General features: G+C 41.5%; 1 protein-coding gene across 5 annotated transcripts; it reads right to left on the reverse strand.

Annotated features, from left to right (window-relative positions):
• Window positions 1-1,220: 1,220 nt before the first annotated feature.
• On the reverse strand, window positions 1,221-18,742 carry LOC106601378 (phosphoinositide 3-kinase regulatory subunit 6). 5 transcript variants are annotated; one of them, XM_045715180.2, is made up of 20 exons: window positions 18,561-18,742; window positions 15,471-15,555; window positions 15,181-15,267; window positions 14,930-15,021; window positions 14,730-14,798; window positions 14,298-14,433; window positions 14,069-14,138; window positions 13,609-13,786; window positions 10,397-10,541; window positions 6,402-6,488; window positions 5,924-6,287; window positions 5,552-5,645; window positions 4,399-4,518; window positions 4,107-4,217; window positions 3,451-3,556; window positions 3,265-3,338; window positions 2,937-3,027; window positions 2,786-2,838; window positions 2,383-2,483; window positions 1,221-2,230 (listed from the first exon to the last, which is right to left on the reverse strand). In XM_045715180.2, the coding sequence occupies exons 2-20, from the start codon at window positions 15,481-15,483 to the stop codon at window positions 2,074-2,076; spliced, it is 2,148 nt and encodes a 715-aa protein (XP_045571136.1). In that variant the 5' UTR covers window positions 15,484-15,555; window positions 18,561-18,742; the 3' UTR covers window positions 1,221-2,073. The 5 variants fall into 5 exon arrangements, 4 of the variants coding, with proteins under 4 accessions (XP_045571136.1, XP_045571135.1, XP_014049028.2 ...); XM_045715179.2 differs by having other exon boundaries at window positions 14,298-14,430; window positions 15,467-15,555; XM_014193553.3 differs by having other exon boundaries at window positions 4,107-4,214; window positions 15,467-15,555.
• Between the last annotated feature and the right edge of the window lie 126 nt (window positions 18,743-18,868).

The following is an 18,868-nucleotide window of genomic DNA, read 5'->3' on the forward strand; positions in this document are numbered from 1 at the left end:
ACAATTATTGTTATCGATCTATAATGACAAACCTCCTGGCAATGACAACTTAGATTGAAAGCTACTGAGGATGGTAGCTGACTCTATAGCCACTCCAATCTTTCATATCTTTAATCTGAGCCAAGAGGAAAGTCTTTGTCCTCAAGCCAAGGTAATTCAGCTACCCAAGAGTGTTAAATCGGCCTTTACTGGTTCTAACAGCAGACTTAGAAACTTGGTGTCAGGTCTTAGCAAACTGTTGGGGAAAATATATGTTTGACCAAATACAATGCTATTTCTCTGTAAACAAATTAACAACAGACTTTCAGCATGCTTAGAGAGAAGGGCACTGAACATGTACTGCACTGACACAAATTACAGATGATTGGTTGAAAGAAATTGATAAGAAGATTGTGTGAGCTGTACTGTTATATGTCAGTGCAGCCTTTGATATAATTGACCATAACCTGTTGTTGAAAAAACATGTTATGGCTTTTCAACCTCTGCCATATTGTGGATTCAGAGCTATCTATCTAATAGAACTAAAAGGGGTTTCTTTAATGGAAGCTTCTCTAATGTCAAATATGTAAAGTGTGTTGTACCGCAGGGCAGCTCTCTAGGCTCTCCACTCTTTACTATTTTTACCAATGACCTGCCACTGGCATTAAACAAAGTTGATTCAACCATATACACATCAGAAACCACAGCTACTGAAGTCACTGAAACCCTAAACAAAGAGTTGCAGTCTGTTGAGTGGCCAGTAATAAACTGGTTCTGAACATCTCTAAAACTAAGAGAATTGTATTTGGTACAAATCATTCCCTAAGTTCTAAACCTCAGCTGAATCTGGTAATGAATGGTGTGGCTTTTGAACAAGTTGAGGAGACTAAATTACTTGGAGTTACCTTAGATTGTAAACTGTCACGGTCAAAACATATGGCCAGAACAGAGCGGCACGTCTTCCTCTTCATTGTAGTCAGAGTGTAATGACCGACGCTGGAGACGAGAAGCAGGTACGGGGAGTCAAACATTTAAACAGGAACAGACAGGTAACAGAACAGGAACAGCGTCAGCACACGGGTAAACATAGACAAATGAAAATTAATGCAGAAGCAGGGAACATAGCGGGGAACCAGATAGATATAGGGAAGGTAATGACAGAGGTGATTGAGTCCAGGTGAGTCCAATAATCGCTGATGCGCGTGGCGGGAGGGGGGGGGGGGGGGGGGGGGGGGGGGGGGGGGGCAGGTGTGTGTAATGATGATGGCAGGAGTGTTCAATGCTGGGGAGCCTGGCGCCCTCGAGCACAAGGGAGGAAGAGCGGGAGCAGGCGTGACACAGAGGGCTGATATAAAAGAGAGACCGACTGCATCACTTCTTTTTATAAGAAACATTAATGTGTTGAAAATCCCAAATTGTTTGCATAGTCAACTTACAGACACACGTACCCCACCAGACATGCCACCAGGGGTCTTTTCACAGTCCCCAAATCCAGAACAAATTTAAGAAAGCGTAAAGTATTATATAGAGCCCTTATCTTATATTGCTCAAATGAACAGCAAACCTGGTTTTAAAAAAACAGATAAAGCAACCCCTCACGGCACAATGCCTCTCTAGATAGTTTGGCCTAGATAGTTTGGCCTAGATAGTTTGGCCTAGATAGTTTGCATGTATGTATTGGTATATAGGCTACGTGTGTGTTCAAAACATAATAATTTGATGTAGTTCTGTGTTGGAGCTGTTCTTGTCTATTAATGTTCTGTATTATGTCATGTTTCATGTTTTGTGTGGAACCCAGGAAAAGCAGCTGCTGCTTTCTCAACAGCTAATGGGGATCATAATAAAATAAAAATAAAATAATCTCTTTTTCATAAAACATATGTTAGAATTTTAAAACTAGATTTCATTGGGAAGGCAGATAGAACACTTTGTTATCAAAATAAATCCGTTTTGCATGTGAAAACACAGAATCTTACTCATTACTCCACGTGCTTAACCAACATCACTTTTGTTTTTAGCTTACTTCGCCATTGGCCAGAGCGGGGCACCTGGCTCACGCCCGGGATGGAGCCCGGGCTAAATAATCAAATCCCTTCAGTGGTTGATGCCAGTGAAGGTGTTGATTGGCAGAGGCAGGATCTTGCACATGTATTTGCTCAGCCCCGCCTCCCTCTCCTCTCCCACACTGAACTTGGACTTGGAACTTGTCTGGAGACAATACCCTGGATCCAAACATGGAGAGATCTCAATGCTGTAAAAGAGTGTTAGTTACTTAGTTATTGCAGTTTGAGCCCAGGGAAATTCTCTGTAAAAGACAACCAAATAACTACTGTATAGTATTCATCAATAGTAGAGATGGTAGAGCATCATGGCATTCTATTGCTGATGAGTGTGATCTCTGACCTTTGGACATGTGTGTATTTCCTGCGACAGTCTTTGTCCAGACAGACAGTGAAGGTCTTATCTTCCAGGATTCTGATTTTAATGTTTTGGGTTCTGATCTCCTGTCAACATAGCATGGTAAAATTAAATATCCTGATAGGTTAGGAGCAAAAATAATTGTGAGATGTGACTCCAAACTGCAGTACCGTATGCCTACCCTCTTTGCATTTATGGGCTCAACTCAAACCTCTACCATTATATATAATTGCCTTAATCAATAATCTACTTTGAAGGTGATACATGAGGATAAGATCAAGAAACCACATCTGGCAGTGTGTTGCCTGACTGACAGTTTTAGTACTTTTTAATATGGTGTTACTGGGGTCTCAATGATTTATTATCACACATTCAGAAATATCCTTACCGTGCAGCATCTTGGATTTGTACTGTCAAAATTGACAGTGAGGAAATCAAGACCTAGGGAAAGTAGGGATGACAAATTGTTGATTTGAGGTAATGAAACCAAGTTGCCATTGAGAACAGCTAGGTAGTTACTATATGTTTCAAATGCAAACCTTCTGTTTCATTGGGTGATATTGCACTGATGCCCACTCCACATGTCATGACTGACATTCCCTGGACAACCTCTTGTTTGCTCAAGGAGACCTGCAGAAAGCATTTGAGACACATACACATTTGGTACTGTAGTTAAGACATTATGCCATACGGATTTAAAGGATATCTAGATATTTCCATAGTTGTTACTTTTCATTTAAACGTGTACTAATTGTTCCTAAATTATTACAATGATACTGTACTACACTAACCAAGCATGAACACATTCACTAACCACTAATCAAATACTCTATAAAACAAATAGGGAAGAAAGCCTTCAGAAAGTACCTTACTGTAATTCACAGAAACCACCGCTCCACAGGTTCCATGTGTCTTCCTGGTTCGTCGCCTACTAGATCTCTCTGCAGAGAGACATTATGCAATCACCAACAGAAGCAGTAACAGGACGATCTAGTTTCTGTCTCTGTCCTGACAACACGGTTCATGCTGCATTCACAGTTGTGACAACAGTACCTTGTCTCAGATTTTCTTTGATTGTTTTAGACTCCGGGAACTCAGCATCCAGGTGGGACACAAACACCTCATCCACAGGGCTGCCAGTCTGGCCAGAGACACAGATCTGAAAACACAACAGGGCAACAAGAACAAGCTCAAATTAGGGAGAATTTTTTAAAATTTTTTATGATAACAAGTGGTTAAATTGAGCCGGAGCTACGCGAAGCAGGGCTCTTGGACCATGGGTCAAAGGGAAAGCCAAGCTCCAGCAATCTACGGGTCCAAAGAAGAAAGAAGGATAAAACGTATGATAAAAGTATGATAAACCAAAGTTAAGATTAAGGCTTGGGTACCCTAGGATGACAGCAACCATAAACCTAGCTTCATGTCCACATCCTTGTTAAACCCTAACCCTCAACCACAACCCTAACCCTAGATTCATGTCTACATCCTAACTTCAACTCCAACACTAACACCCCCCCCCCCCCATAGGGCTTTCCAACCTACAAATTCCCAATTTAACCCCATGATGATAACCGTAATCATTATGCTATACTGGGCTATGAACTCTGTATGAACTATTCATGGGCTGCCATATGTTGGTGTTACATCCTGCTGATAACACACATGCACACACGTGACTATGACATGTGGATGTATCTCAGGGAGCTGACCTTGACGGAGTAGAGTGTGAAGTGGACAGGCTGTAGGCCACAGCGAAGGTAGTAGGAAAGGACATCCACAAGGAAGTGGTTGGGTTCTGATGACCTGCTGTGACTGGACTGCTGCAATGGCACATAGTAGACACAGCATTAGGTCTCACTGTGACATGACTGGATGTCTATTTCTGTCTTAATAAACCCTTTCTATTTAGGTATCCTTCAACTCATTTGATGGATATTTTTGGACAATCATGATCAGGATTAGATTACTTTATAAAACAATGCATGTATTAGTACTCATTACCGTTCCTGCCAGCTTTGGAATCATGGCTCCCAAACTGTTGATGTTGCTTTCGTACCAGGGATCGACCCTTCCTAAGAACGAGGCTAGAGACAACCTGTCTCCAACTTGTGATGTGCTTTCCTGAAAAAGAGAAAAGTCTGGTTCCATAGCCTATAAAATCATACCGGTTACTGTACATGTGCAGCATGAGATGGATGTTTATTTTACATTATTGGTATTATTGTTGTTTTCCCTCAGGAAACTAAAAAGATTTGGCATGGGTCCTTAGAACCTCAAAAGGTTCTACAGCTGTAACATCGAGAGCATCCTGACTGGTTGCATCACTGCCTGGTACGGCAATTGCTCGGCCTCTGACCGCAAGGCACCACAGAGGGTAGTGTGTACGGCCCAGTACATCACTGGGGCTAAACTGCCTGCCATCCAGGACCTTTACACCAGGCGGTGTCAGAGGAAGGCCCTAAAAATTGTCAAAGACCCCAGCCACCCCAGTCATAGACTGTTCTCTCTACTACCGTATGCCAAGCGGTACTGGAGTGCCAAGTCTAGGACAAAAAGGCTTCTCAACAGTTTTTACCCCCAAGCCATAAGACTCCTGAACAGGTAATCAAATGGCTACCCGGACTATTTGCACTGTGTGCCCCCCCCCCACCCCACACCCAACCCCTCTTTTACGCTGATGCTACTTGCTGTTGATCATATATGCATAATCACTTTAACTATACATTTATGTACATACTACCTCAATTGGGCCGACCAACCAGTGCTCCCGCACGTTGGCTAACCGGGTTATCTGCATTGTGTCCCGCCACCCGCCAACCCCTCTTTTACGCTACTGCTACTCTCTGTTCATCATATATGCATAGTCACTTTAACCATATCTACATGTACATACTACCTCAATCAGCCTGACTAACCGGTGTCTGTATGTAGCCTCACTACTTTTATAGCCTCACTACTGTATATAGCCTGTCTTTTTACTGTTGTTTTATATCTTTACTTAACTATTGTTCACCTAATACCTTTTTTGCACAATTGGTTAGAGCCTGTAAGTAAGCATTTCACTGTAAGGTCTACGCCTGTTGTATTTGGCGCACGTGACAAATAAACTTTGATTTGATTTGATCATTGGATTTTGGACTGGATTATTGCTCACAGGTGAATTGACGATAGGCTCATCAGTGACAGGGATGTAGTATATCTGTAGGTTCACTCTCTTGGTCAAGATGAGATGTTTTGCCTCCCTTTTTCTGCACACAAAAGTAATGCACATTGTAAAATAGTTCACACACATTTCTAAATGACAGAATTACAGTGTAATTACAGTGTACAGTAGTCCTCTGTATCTCAGTTGGTAGAGCATGGTGTTTGTAACGCCAGGATAGTGGGTTCAACTTCCAGCACTACCCATACATAAAATGTATGCACGCATGACTGTAAGTCACTTTGGATAAAAACAGAATTTCACATGTATGAGGATGAGACTAGGTATTAAGGGACATTAAGGAACAGTAGAAGTACATCCTACCGGATGGAGTGATACACCTTGGCCAGTCTCCCCAGCACCCTGTCGTCTCCCATCATCACTATGCGTGCGGTATGGTTCCCCTCCTTTTTAGGGAGAGGGGTGCTACTGGTGGGCCCCTTGATGTTTTCCTGTACCAGAGCCATTTTGTCTTCTGGCTTCATTCTCCCTCTGAAACACGGTGACCGTGACCGAGTGAATGGATTCCTCTGTTCCCGCTCCTCCATGTCAGACAGGTCCTTCTCTATTCCACTATCAACAGACAGGAGGGAAACCCTCTTAGAAACATCCTCCTCTTCCTCCTCCTGGTACATAGAGTTCCGCTCAGAGGTGGAAACGTTTAGGGTGAAGTTCACCAGCTCATTCCCTATAGAAAAATATGAAAGATTCAAGATTGCCACACTATCTATTAGTCTGATTTGACAGAATTTTCAAGTCTTTATAAAACCCTAGAAACTAAGGTTCTCTGATGTTGACTCACACAGCTCCTCTTCGTTTGTCCACAGGTGGAAGTGGATCTCTGGAGAGGGCAATGGAGTGTTAGAAAGAGAGCCACGGGCCTTTGGGTCTGAACAGAGAGAGAGTGAACATAACACATTAAACAGTGAATATCTTGTTTATCACAGTCAGCAAATCTCTTTCATTATTCTCTTTTAGCCTTTGGTGGTATACCATATACACCATATGCCGGGGTATTTAGAAATGGCCACGGGATGATTTTTCAATACCGTCAATACTGTTGAAATAATTTCTTTGAAGTTTTTCAATACATTTTAATATTTGTAGCTACTCTTTAAATAAATACCTGCAGTAAACTTGTGCAATAGCTTAGGAGATAAAGCAGACCGCGTTCTTCATTTCACCTGTCACACTATTTTACATTATGAAGCTTACTGTAGTTCCCCAGAACAGTTAAGCCAGTCACGTGGTTGTTTGTAAATAGCACAAAGGGTGAAAGAGGGAGCAGGTGAGTCCATCTGTGTATTGACAAGGGTATTATATTTCACTTTGAAAGGCAACAGTGTTTTTGCTTCAAAAGAGTGAGCAGGGGCGTGCAACTATAGTTTTCCTTCACAGAAAATACATTAGTGTAAGAAAATAGGTGCATTTTTATCAAATGACAATGGAAGTGCAACACCATTTGGCTGGCAGCCACACAACTAAATGAGCTTAATATGAAAAAGCAAGGTCTTTTAAAACATATTTCTAATGTTTATCATAGAAAGAATGTAGCCAGCTACATTTCCTAATGTTTTGCTTAAAGTTAATCTAGCATTTTACCTGAGAAAAGTAGGCTAAAATGAAAAGTACCAGAGAAAGGTAGCTACACATTAGGCTGTCTGCTGATAGAATGCCCTTTTGTGAATTCTCATCCGAGTGGAGAAGTGCAACTGAAGCACAAAATTAGTCTGATGCCAGGCAGAAATGACATTAAGAAACATTTTAGATCTGCGTTTATGTCACGAGAATTTTTATCCCAATGTTCTAACTGAACTATTTTATAGTTTTGACCAATTCCCCCGAGGTTGTAAATCTCGGGTTAATGAAGAATTAGACAAAGTCTCAGATTCTGCAATAGGTTAGTTCTTTATTCAGAGAGCTCTGAAGTCAAAAATGAGAACGAAGTATTTTTATAACACCACACACACACACACACACACACACACACACACACACACACACACACACACACACACACACACACACACACACACACACACACACACACAACTGAATTCTTATCAATAGAAACTTCACCTTTCTTTTAGGCAGGATGTATTTTTCCTACAGTTCACATTCCTAGTTTATCACTTTTCTACCAGCCTGGCAATTTCGAGCCGTTACTCTCCTCCCTAGATTAGAGGGGCCTTTGAAAGGGCCTCTTTCTTGTTGTCAGTTTTCAGAGTTATAACTAGGTCATCTGTAGTTCAGTTGTCCTTTGTTGTCTCAACTATACATTTCTCACCTTGCTACATAGTAACACAATGTTTTTGTCTTAACTTGTCTTACACACACATTATTGGATTATAGTTTTATAATTCTAATACATTTCACACAGTTATACAGTTTCAGAGTGGAACACTTTAGCCATTATCTTAAAATATACATTATTATTCTATCAGTTTATAAAACGCATCAAGGTATTTCTTATGCGTTTTGTCTTTTCTTTGTGAAAATGTAGAATTCCTTGTTAACACGACCCCTAAGTTTAACTTGCTAGTTATCTAAGTATATCCTAGTGGTTAGGCAGGGTAGCCTAGTGGTTAGAGTGTTGGGCTAGTAACCAAAAGGTTGCAAGTTCAACTCCCCAAGCTGACAAGGTACAACTCTGTTGTTCTGCCCCTGAACAAGGCAGTTGTTCCTAGGCCATCATTGAAAATAAGAATTTGTTCTTAACTGACTTGCCTAGTTAAATAAAAGTAAGTGGCTGAAATAATTAGGTAACATATGGTGTTAGCTTTCTGCTGTGTTTGAGAGACCTGTACAGCTGCCAATGCTATCTTGATTTCCTTGTGTTTTTTCTCCTCTACGTTCTTGGCTGTCTACTACTCTGTCCCTCTTCTCCGAGCAGAGCAGGCAGGCCCATTGCCCTAGCAACTCCAGACTCCACACAGACACAGTGTGTACACATGCTGCTCCAAAGCCAGTACTGTTCTTCCTTCAAACAAGCATGCATCAAAACTTTGTTCATTTGCACAATGTCTCTCATTCACTTTCACTTGTAAAATGTCCAAACTCATGAAAAGGACATTCGGTAGCTGCTACCTATATACAGTACTAGTCAAAAGTTTGGACACACCTACTCATTCAACGAGTTTTCTTTATTTTTTACTATCGTCTACATTGTAGAATAAAGGTGAAGACATCAAAACTATGAAATAACACATATGGAATCATGTAGTAACCAAAGAAGTGTTAAACAAATCGGTATACATTTTATATTTGAGATTCTTTGAAGTAGCTATGCTAAGCACTTGTTGGCTGCTTTTCCTTCGCTATGCGGTTTCAACTCATCCCAAACCATTTCAATTGGGATGAGGTTGGGTGATTGTGGAGGCCAGGTCATCTGACGCAGCACTCCATCATGCTCCTTCTTGGTCAAATAGGCCTTACACAGCTTGGAGGTGAGTTGGGTCATTGTCCTGTTGAAAAACAAATGAAAGTCCCACTAAGTGCAAACCAGATGGGATGGCGTATTGCTGCAGAATGCTGTGGTAGCCATGCTGGTTAAGTGTACCTTGAATTCTAAATAAATCATTGACAGTGTCACCAGCAAAGCACCCCCACACCATCACACCTCCTCCTCCATGCTTCACGATGTTAACCACACATGCAAAGATCATCCGTTCACCTACTCTGCGTCTCACTAAGACACGGCGGTTCGAACCAAAACTCTCAAATTTGGACTAATCAGACCAAAGGACAGATTTCCACCGGTCTAATGTCCATTGCTTGTGTTTCTTGGCCCAAGCAAGTACCTTCTTCTTATTGGTGTCCTTTAGTAGTGGTTTCTTTGCAGGTATTTGACCATGAAGGTCTGATCCACGCAGTCTCCTCTGAACAGTTGATGTTGAGATGTGTCTGTTACTTTAACTCTGTGAATCATTTATTTGGGTTTATCCTCCACAGCAGAGGTAACTCTGGGTCTTCCTTTCCCGAGGCGGTCCTCATGAGAGCCAGTTTCATCATAGCGCTTGATGGGTTTTGCAACTGCACTTGAAGAAACTTTCAAAGTTCTTGACATTTTCTGGATTGACTGACCTTCATGTCTTAAAGTAATGATGGACTGTTGTTTCTCTTTGCTTATTTGAGCTGTTCTTGCCCTATTTGGTCTTTTACCAAATAGGGCTATCTTCTCTATACCAACCCTACCTTGCCATAACACAACTTATTGGCTCAAACGCACTAAGGAAAGAAAGTCCACAAATGAACTTTTAACAAGGCACACCTGTTAATTGAAATGCATTCCAGGTGACTACCTCATGAAGCTGGTTGAGAGAATGCCAAAAGTGTGCAAAGCTGTCATCAAGGCAAAGGGTGGCTACGTTGAAGAATCTCAAATTTAAAATATATTTAGATTTGTTTAACACTTTTTTAACACATGATTCCATATGTGTTATTTCATAGTTCTGATGTCTTCACTATTATTCTACAATGTAGAAAATAGTCAAAATAAAGAAAAACCCTGCAATAAGTAGGTGTCCAAACTTTTGACTGGTACTGTATGTGTAACTTCATGAGCTGGATTGCCTGTCTTTGCAATTAGTTTATTTTCGTTTGCGCTTGTTAGCATATTTAGCTAGCAGCCTTCATGGAAATTTGCTATGACTTGTGCTAATTTACTTAGCATTATGGTAATAGATGCCCAATGGGTTTTCTGGTGCCCCCTTGTGCACTAAACCTGTAATACTGTAAGGACGGAATGCCAATAGGAAAATCTGGATACCGCCCAACCCTATCCTCCTTTACACACACCTTGGTTAGCAGAGGTCAGGATGTCACTGTAGATGTGCTGTAGCCTGGTTTGGTACTGGTCGCGGCCGGCCTCGCCGTTCTCTATACTCTGCTCTACAGCTAACACCACCTCCTGGAAGTACTGCTCCACATCTTCTCCTAGATCCTGCGGCACACACACACATGCACGCCCGCACACACGCAGGCACACACGTGATTTCATTATTCATCTGATGCACACAATTATTTTTATTTTTTAATTTTATTTCACCTTTATTTAACCAGGTAGGCAAGTTGAGAACAAGTTCTCATTTACAATTGCGACCTGGCCAAGATAAAGCAAAGCAGTTCGACAACATACAACAACACAGAGTTACACATGGAGTAAAACAAACATATAGTCAATAATACAGTAGAAAAATAAGTCTATATACAATGTGAGCAAATGAGGTGAGATAAGGGAGGTAAAGGCAAAAAAGGCCATGGTGGCAAAGTAAATACAATATAGCAAGTAAAACACTGGAATGGTAGATTTGTAGTAGAAGAAAGTGCAAAGTAGAAATATAAATAATGGGGTGCAAAGGAGCAAAATAAATAAATGAATAAATACAGTAGGGGAAGAGGTAGTTGTTTGGGCTAAATTATAGATGGGCTATGTACAGGTGCAGTGATCTGTGAGCTGCTCTGACAGCTGGTGTTCAAAGCTAGTGAGGGAGATAAGTGTTTCCAGTTTCAGAGATTTTTGTAGTTCGTTCCAGTCATTGGCAGCAGAGAACTGGAAGGAGAGACGGCCAAAGGAGAAATTGGCTTTGGGGGTGACCAGAGAGATATACCTGCTGGAGCGCGTGCTACAGCTGGGTGCTGCTATGGTGACCAGTGAGCGGAGATAAGGGGGGACTTTACCTAGCAGGGTCTTGTAGATGACCTGGAGCCAGTGGGTTTGGCGATGATTATGAAGCAAGGGCCAGCCAACGAGAGCGTACAGGTCGCAGTGGTGGGTAGTATATGGGGCTTTGGTGACAAAACGGATGGCACTGTGATAGACTGCATCCAGTTTGTTGAGTAGGGTATTGGAGGCTATTTTGTAAATGACATCGCTGAAGTCGAGGATCGGTAGGATGGTCAGTTTTACGAGGGTATGTTTGGCAGCATGAGTGAAGGATGCTTTGTTGCGAAATAGGAAGCCAATTTTAGATTTAACTTTGGATTGGAGATGTTTGATGTGAGTCTGGAAGGAGAGTTTACAGTCTAACTAGACACCTAGGTATTTGTAGTTGTCCACATATTCTAAGACAAAACCGTCCAGAGTAGTGATGCTGGACAGGCGGGCAGGTGCAGGCAGCGATCGGTTGAAGAGCATGCATTTCGTTTTACTTGTATTTAGGAGCAGTTGGAGGCCACGGAAGGAGAGTTGTATGGCATTGAAGCTCGTCTGGAGGGTTGTTAATCTCTAGGGTCGGCGGGACGAAATCGTCCCACCTACGTAACAGCCAGTGGAATCCTGTGGCGCGTTATTCAAATACCTTAGAAATGCTATTACTTCAATTTCTCAAACATATGACTATTTTACACCATTTTAAAGACAAGACTCTCGTTAATCTAACCACACTGTCCGATTTCAAAAAGGCTTTACAACCAAAGCAAAACATTAGATTATGTCAGCAGAGTACCCAGCCAGAAATAATCAGCCACCCATTTTTCAAGCTAGCATATAATGTCACATAAACCCAAACCACAGCTAAATGCAGCACTAACCTTTGATGATCTTCATCAGATGACAACCCTAGGACATTATGTTATACAATACATGCATGTTTTGTTCAATCAAGTTCATATTTATATCAAAAACCAGCTTTTTACATTAGCATGTGACGTTCAGAACTAGCATACCCCCCGCAAACTTCCGGTGAATTTACTAAACATTTACTAAATTACTCACGATAAACGTTCACAAAAAGCATAACAATTATTTTAAGAATTATAGATACAGAACTCCTCTATGCACTCGATATGTCCGATTTTAAAATAGCTTTTCGGTGAAAGCACATTTTGCAATATTCTGAGTAGATAGCCCGGCATCACAGGGCTAGCTATTTAGACACCCAGCAAGTTTAGCACTCACCAAAGTCAGATTTACTATAAGAAAAATGTTATTACCTTTGGTGTTCTTCGTCAGAATGCACTCCCAGGACTTCTACTTCAATAACAAATGTTGGTTTGGTCCCAAATAATCCATAGTTATATCCAAATAGCGGCGTTTTGTTCGTGCGTTCAAGACACTATCCGAAAGGGTAAATAAGGGTTACGCCCACGATGCATTTCGTGACAAAAAAATTCTAAATATTCCATTACCGTACTTCGAAGCATGTCAACCGCTGTTTAAAATCAATTTTTATGCCATTTTTCTCGTAAAAAAGCGATAATATTCCGACCGGGAATCTGTGTTTAGGTTCAAAGACGATAGAAAATAGATGGGGTCGACTCTTGCACGCGCCTAAGCCCATTGTCCTCTGATAGAGCACTTGCCAAAAGCGCTAATGTGTTTCAGCCTGGGGCTGGAATTACATCATTCAGCTTTTTCCCGCCTTCTGAGAGCCTATGGGAGCCGTAGGAAGTGTCACGTTACAGCAAAGATCCTCAGTCTTCAATAAACAGAGTCAAGAAGCTCAAGGAATGGTCAGACAGGCCACTTCCTGTAAGGAATCTTCTCAGGTTTTTGCCTGCCATATGAGTTCTGTTATACTCACAGACACCATTCAAACAGTTTTAGAAACTTTAGGGTGTTTTCTATCCAAAGCCAATAATTATATGCATATTCTAGTTACTGGGCAGGAGTAGTAACCAGATTAAATCGGGTACGTTTTTTATCCGGCCGTGCAAATACTGCCCCCTATCCCCAACAGGTTAACACAGTGTCCAAAGAAGTGCCAGAAGTATACAGAATGGTGTCGTCTGCGTAGAGGTGGATCAGAGACTCACCAGCAGCAAGAGCGACATCATTGATGTATACAGAGAAAATAGTTGGCCCAAGAATTGAACCCTGTGGCACCCCCATAGAGACTGCCAGAGGTCCGGACAACAGGCCCTCCGATTTGACACACTGAACTCTATCAGAGAAGTAGTTGGTGAACCAGGCGAGGCAATCATTTGAGAAACCAAGGTATGTAATACCAAGATATGAAATAAATTAATCCAAACGTCTCATATCATCACAGCCCATTGACCTCCCTCACCTCCAGAGCTTGAGTCAGTATGGGACCATGACAGGCCTTCACCAGTCCAGCCTGCAGAGTGTGCAGTAGCACCCGTCTTGCCAGAGTGTCACTTTGGGGGCTGGCCAGCACCAGGTCTGCCCTCACTGCCTGCCACAGGGGCCCTGAGAACACAGCCGGGTCTGCAAACACAAATACCCTGCAGAGGACATAGTCAGAGGGGCAGCCAGTCAGCACAGATATTGTGGATACAGCACAACCTCAGAGTAGCTGACGGGAAAGTCCTCATTTAAAAGCATCCGTTTGTGAAAGGGAAGGTAACACCACAGCTCACACATAGCAAACAAACCCCCACCCTCACCTTATGAGAAATTACCATGACTAAATTAGTCAGCTGTTGCTAGTGACTACAAACTGACTTCAGTGGGAAGTGTAAAATATCTTCTGATGGCATATGTGTTTGTGGGTGTTTTAAACTCACTTTTCCTGCTGGGGAAAATGTTTGTTCCTTAGGCTCTGCTCAGCAATTACCCTTCTCTGATACAAAGCTCCTGTGGAGGAAGTTATTGTAGGGGAGGGAGCTTTAGCAGAACAAAGGGAGTAAGGTAAATAAATGTTTGGAGAACTGTATACTGTATTCATATGATTAAAATGTGCTTGTGCTACAGTACATGCCACTGTGTAAAGTGTAAAGTGCTAGTGATGAGTACCTGGTGTGATCTGCTCCATCTTTATGCTTCTCATGTATCTCAGTGCGATAGTACAGTAGGGCTCTGGAAGTGTTAGGAGCCTTTTGAAGCACTCATACACTCTCTGAAACAGGTTACATGGAATGTGGCCAGACTGCTGCCGATACACCGGAATAAAAAGAGCAGCCATCACAATCAGATACATACATCAGAGCTGATTGGCAAGTAAAAACAAACACAAACACAAAACAATCACATAGCTTGAATAGGGCATCCCAAAATAGAACAAACAAGGAACAATATAGTTATTCTAAGCAGGATAAAGATAACCAGGAAATCAACACAAGAAATAGGATACGTGGAAATAACACTATAAACAAGACGTCAGTAATACAGGACAGCTACTGTCTGATCAAGGTTATTTCAGATGAAGGTAAGGTAAATGAATCTGACCTGAATAATAACATAGTTGAGAGTGTGAAGCAATGGAATGACATGCATCTTATAGTCAAGCCTCTCCACCTGAATCAACAAATGAAGGAAGCTTTCATCATCAAACTGTCAATTAAAATGGCCAATTACACTTCTGAAGACAAAGGGCATGCCATGTGTCATTCTGCAAGAACAGAATACTCTAGTAGTGTCGGACCAACCTTCTCTAGCTCTTTGACCAGAACCCTGACCAGTGAGACACTGTTAGATGGATGGGTCTCCATCTTCTTATGAAGAGTCCACCTCAGCATACCTTCAGGAAGTCATACAAGGCTGCTGAATTGACCACATAATGTCCTCAAGTCTATTAAATTGTGTAATACTATTAATATTCTACAATAGATCATAATGCCACATAATGATGAATGTGATAATCGTTGACTTTTTATTGTTGTATGCACTGATAATGTACCTTTGTTGCATGAGGAGGCAGCCTGTCTGAGGATGGCCTGGATACTGTTGTACATACTGGCCTCCACTGCTGACGACATACTGGCAGCTACAATAATAGAGTTATAAACATCAAATGTCATATTTTGACAAGATAGCAGCTCTGTTTAAAAACACAGTGGTCCTATGTGTGGGGATGCTAGACGTCAGTCTACCCAAGTAATTAAAAGGGACAAACAACAGTAAAGAGTACATATAAATCATTTAAATACTGTATGAGTTCAAAGACTGAGTAAGTGAACGTTTACCTACTGGAGGGTTCCATGGGGTTGTTTCCTTATTCATCCCAAGAGAATTTGGAGGTCAAACATCACATTTTAGCATCATGGGCTCCCACCTAAATAAAGGAGCAGGGCTTGACACCACATGTACTGTATATAGTGGATTTACAGTGCTTTCGGAAAGTATTCAGACCCCTTCCTTGACTTTTTCCACATGTTGTTATGTTACAGCTGTCACGTCCTGACCAGTAAAAGGGGTTGTTTGTTATTGTAGTTTGGTCAGGGCGTGGCAGGGGGTGTTTGTTTAGTGTGTTTCGTTTTTTGGGGGGTAATGTTCTATGTTAGTCTATTTCTATGTCTGTGTCTAGTATTCTATTTCTATGCTTAGTTTATTGGGTTGACCTTCAATTGGAGGCAGCTGTTCCTCGTTGCCTCTAATTGAAGTCCTATTTATTAGGAGAGTTTTTTCATTGCGATTTGTGGGTAGTTGTTCCATGTAGCTGTGTGCCTTACAGAACTGTTTTTTGTCGTTGTTTTTGATTAAGTGTTTATTTTGATTTTCTTCCTAATAAAGAAGATGAGTATTCACATTCCTGCTGCATTTTGGTCCCATCCTTACGACGAACGTGACAACAGCCTTATTCTAAAATTGATTACATTATTTTTTTCCCCTCAATCCACACACAGTAGCCCATAATGACATAGCGTATTTATTAAAAATATAAAACCTTATTTACATAAGTATTCAGACCCTTTACTATAAGACTCAAAATTGAGCTCAGGTCCTGTTTCCTGTTTCCATTGATCATCCTTGAGATGTTTCTACAACTTGATTGGAGTCAACCTGTGGTAAATCAACATACCTGTCTTTATAAGGTCCCACAGTTGACAGTGCATGTCAGAGCAAAAACCAAGCCATGAGGTCGAAGGAATTGTCCGTAGAGCTCAGAGACAGGATTGTCTCGAGACACAGATCTGGGGAAGGGTACCAAAACATTTCTGCAGCATTGAAGGTCCCTAAGAACACAGTGGCCTCCATCATTCTTAAATGGAAGAAGTTTGGAACCACCAAGAAGCTTCCTAGAGCTGACCACCCGGCCGAACTGAGTAATCGGGGGAGAAGGGCCTTGGTCAGGGAGGTGACTCTGACAGAGTTCCAGAGTTCCTCTGTGGAGATGGGAGAACCTTTCAGAAAGACAATCATCTCTGCAACACTCCACTAATCAGGCCTTTATGGTAGTGTCGCCAGACAGAAGTTACTCCTCAATAAAAGGCACATGACAGCCCACTTGGAGTTTGCCAAAAGGCACCTAAAGACTATGGTCTGGTGAAACCAAGATTGAACTCTTTGGCCTGAATGCGAAGCGTCACGTCTGGAGGATACCTAGCACCATCCCAATGGTGAAGTATGGTGATGGCAGCATCATGCTGTGAGGATGTTTTTCAGAGGCAGTGACTGGGAGACTAGTCAGGATCGAGGGAAAGATTAACGGAGCAAAGTACAGAGAGATCCTTGACAAAAATATGCTTCAGAGCGCTCAGGACCTCAGACTGGGGTGAAGGTTCACCTTCCAACAGGACAACGACCCTAAGCACATAGCTAAGACAACGCAGGAGTGGCTTCGGGACAAGTCTCTGAATGTCTTTGAGTGGCCCAGCCAGAGCCCGGACTTGAATTCGATTGAACATCTCTAGAAAGACCTGAAAATAGCTGTGCAGCGACGCTCCCCATCCAACCTGACAGAGCTTGAGAGGATCTGCAGAGAAGAATGGGAGAAACTCCCCAAATACAGGTGTGCCAAGCTTGTAGCGTCACACCCAAGAAGACATGATGCTGTAATCGCTGCCAAAGGTGCTTCAACAAATCACTGAGTAAAGGGTCTTATTTTTTGCAAACATTTTTAAAAACCTATTTTGCTTTGTCATTCTGGGATATTGTGTGTAGACTGATGAGGGAATAATCATCTATTTAATCCATTTTAGAATAAGGCTGTAATGTAACAAAATGTGGAAAAAGTCAAGGGGTCTGAATATTTTCCAAATGCACTCTAAGACAACCAAGGAACGGAAGGTGGGAGGACTTCTCCGCAACTCATAAAAACATGAAGACTTTCTGATCATTCACTTGATAAGAGACACCTAACCTATCAGACACCAATGTTTATACATACAGAGAAACTTCGTGAGAAATTATTTTGACAAATTATAATTGATGAATTTATGTAATTTACAAACGTACATGAAACCCTATTACATTCATACAAACTCAAACGGTCTAATGCGGCTGTTCCGCATCAACACATAGCGTACAGTACAGTAAGCCTTCTCAGATCACACTTCGAGGCCAGAATTAACCTGTTTCCTGTCTACAGAAATGTGTGGGTGTAGAGAGCATGACGACTAGTTATAAACAGAGAAGTACTCTCTGACAAACTGAAAGGCAGAAAGCATCATAATGAAAAGATGTATTAACTACACAAATCAGAATGATTTCTGGATGAATGCGAGACTTCCTCTTCTGCTATGGAAAAGATTTTCAGAACTATTGAGTTCTCTATGCAATTGACACAATGCACATGTGAATACTGAACGCATGACAAATTACAATCAGTCAGTCCTCCTTCCACCAAATTCCAGATACAAATTTAGGGTCATTGCGCTAGTAATACTTCCTACTTTCAAAGTTGACTTCATGTTCCTTTCTTTCAATCAATCAAATCAATCCTAGTCTAATTGTATATAACATTTTTGTAATTTGTCACTGAAGTGAACTTTAATAGTGCAAGCCTGAGGTGAAAAACTCCTTAGGGAACCCAGCTGACTGGCTCAGCATAAGCCTACATGTAAACTATTGCTGACCTAGGCTATTTATAAAAAACTTGTCATAAGCAACAGTGAAATTGATATCAATGTGCAGTGATCTATGACCGAGATCATTAAAAGTAACATATATGTATTAGAGTTCTAGATGTAAAAACAGCAAACTCTACATTGCAGCAATCACTATTACAACACTATCGCAAATGTCTGCTTTACAGGTGGTACAAATACACTTTACTATTACAGTATAGCCTATAATACAATTAATTATACAGTAGTCATCCTACAGAGATTCACCTGCCTTGTATTTTGCCACTGTACGCTGACACTGGATGTGGACGAATTGACTGATGAACAGCTGCAGCTACAAGGTACACCGTTGTTTTTGTAGATGGAAATTTGGTAAAAAAGACAATTCATTACCCACATTCTATCATGTAGCCTCTAGGTACGTGGGTCGCGCATCAGCCCTCCTGGCTAATCTAGTAGGCTACAGAAAATAAAACAGTATATTTGGCCACACCTTCTTTGTAATATGTAGGCAGGCTGACGCGCGACCCAATGTTCACTTCCTTTATGTTATTGCTTAGCTGAAATAAATTCAAGTGT

Source organism: Salmo salar, chromosome 03 (assembly GCF_965601325.2).
Source record: "Salmo salar chromosome 03, fSalSal1, whole genome shotgun sequence".
NCBI classification, from domain to species: Eukaryota; Metazoa; Chordata; class Actinopteri; order Salmoniformes; family Salmonidae; genus Salmo; species Salmo salar.

Coding starts and splice junctions, on each gene's coding strand:
- LOC106601378 (XM_014193552.3), bottom strand. CDS start 15,503: ATGAATAAGGAAACAACCCCATGGAACCCTCCAGTAG. Junction 14,139..14,297: donor GATGGAGCAGATCACACCAG/GTACTCATCACT, acceptor CTTCCTCCACAG/GAGCTTTGTATCAGAGAAGG. Junction 6,288..6,401: donor GACAAACGAAGAGGAGCTGT/GTGAGTCAACAT, acceptor ATTTTTCTATAG/GGAATGAGCTGGTGAACTTC.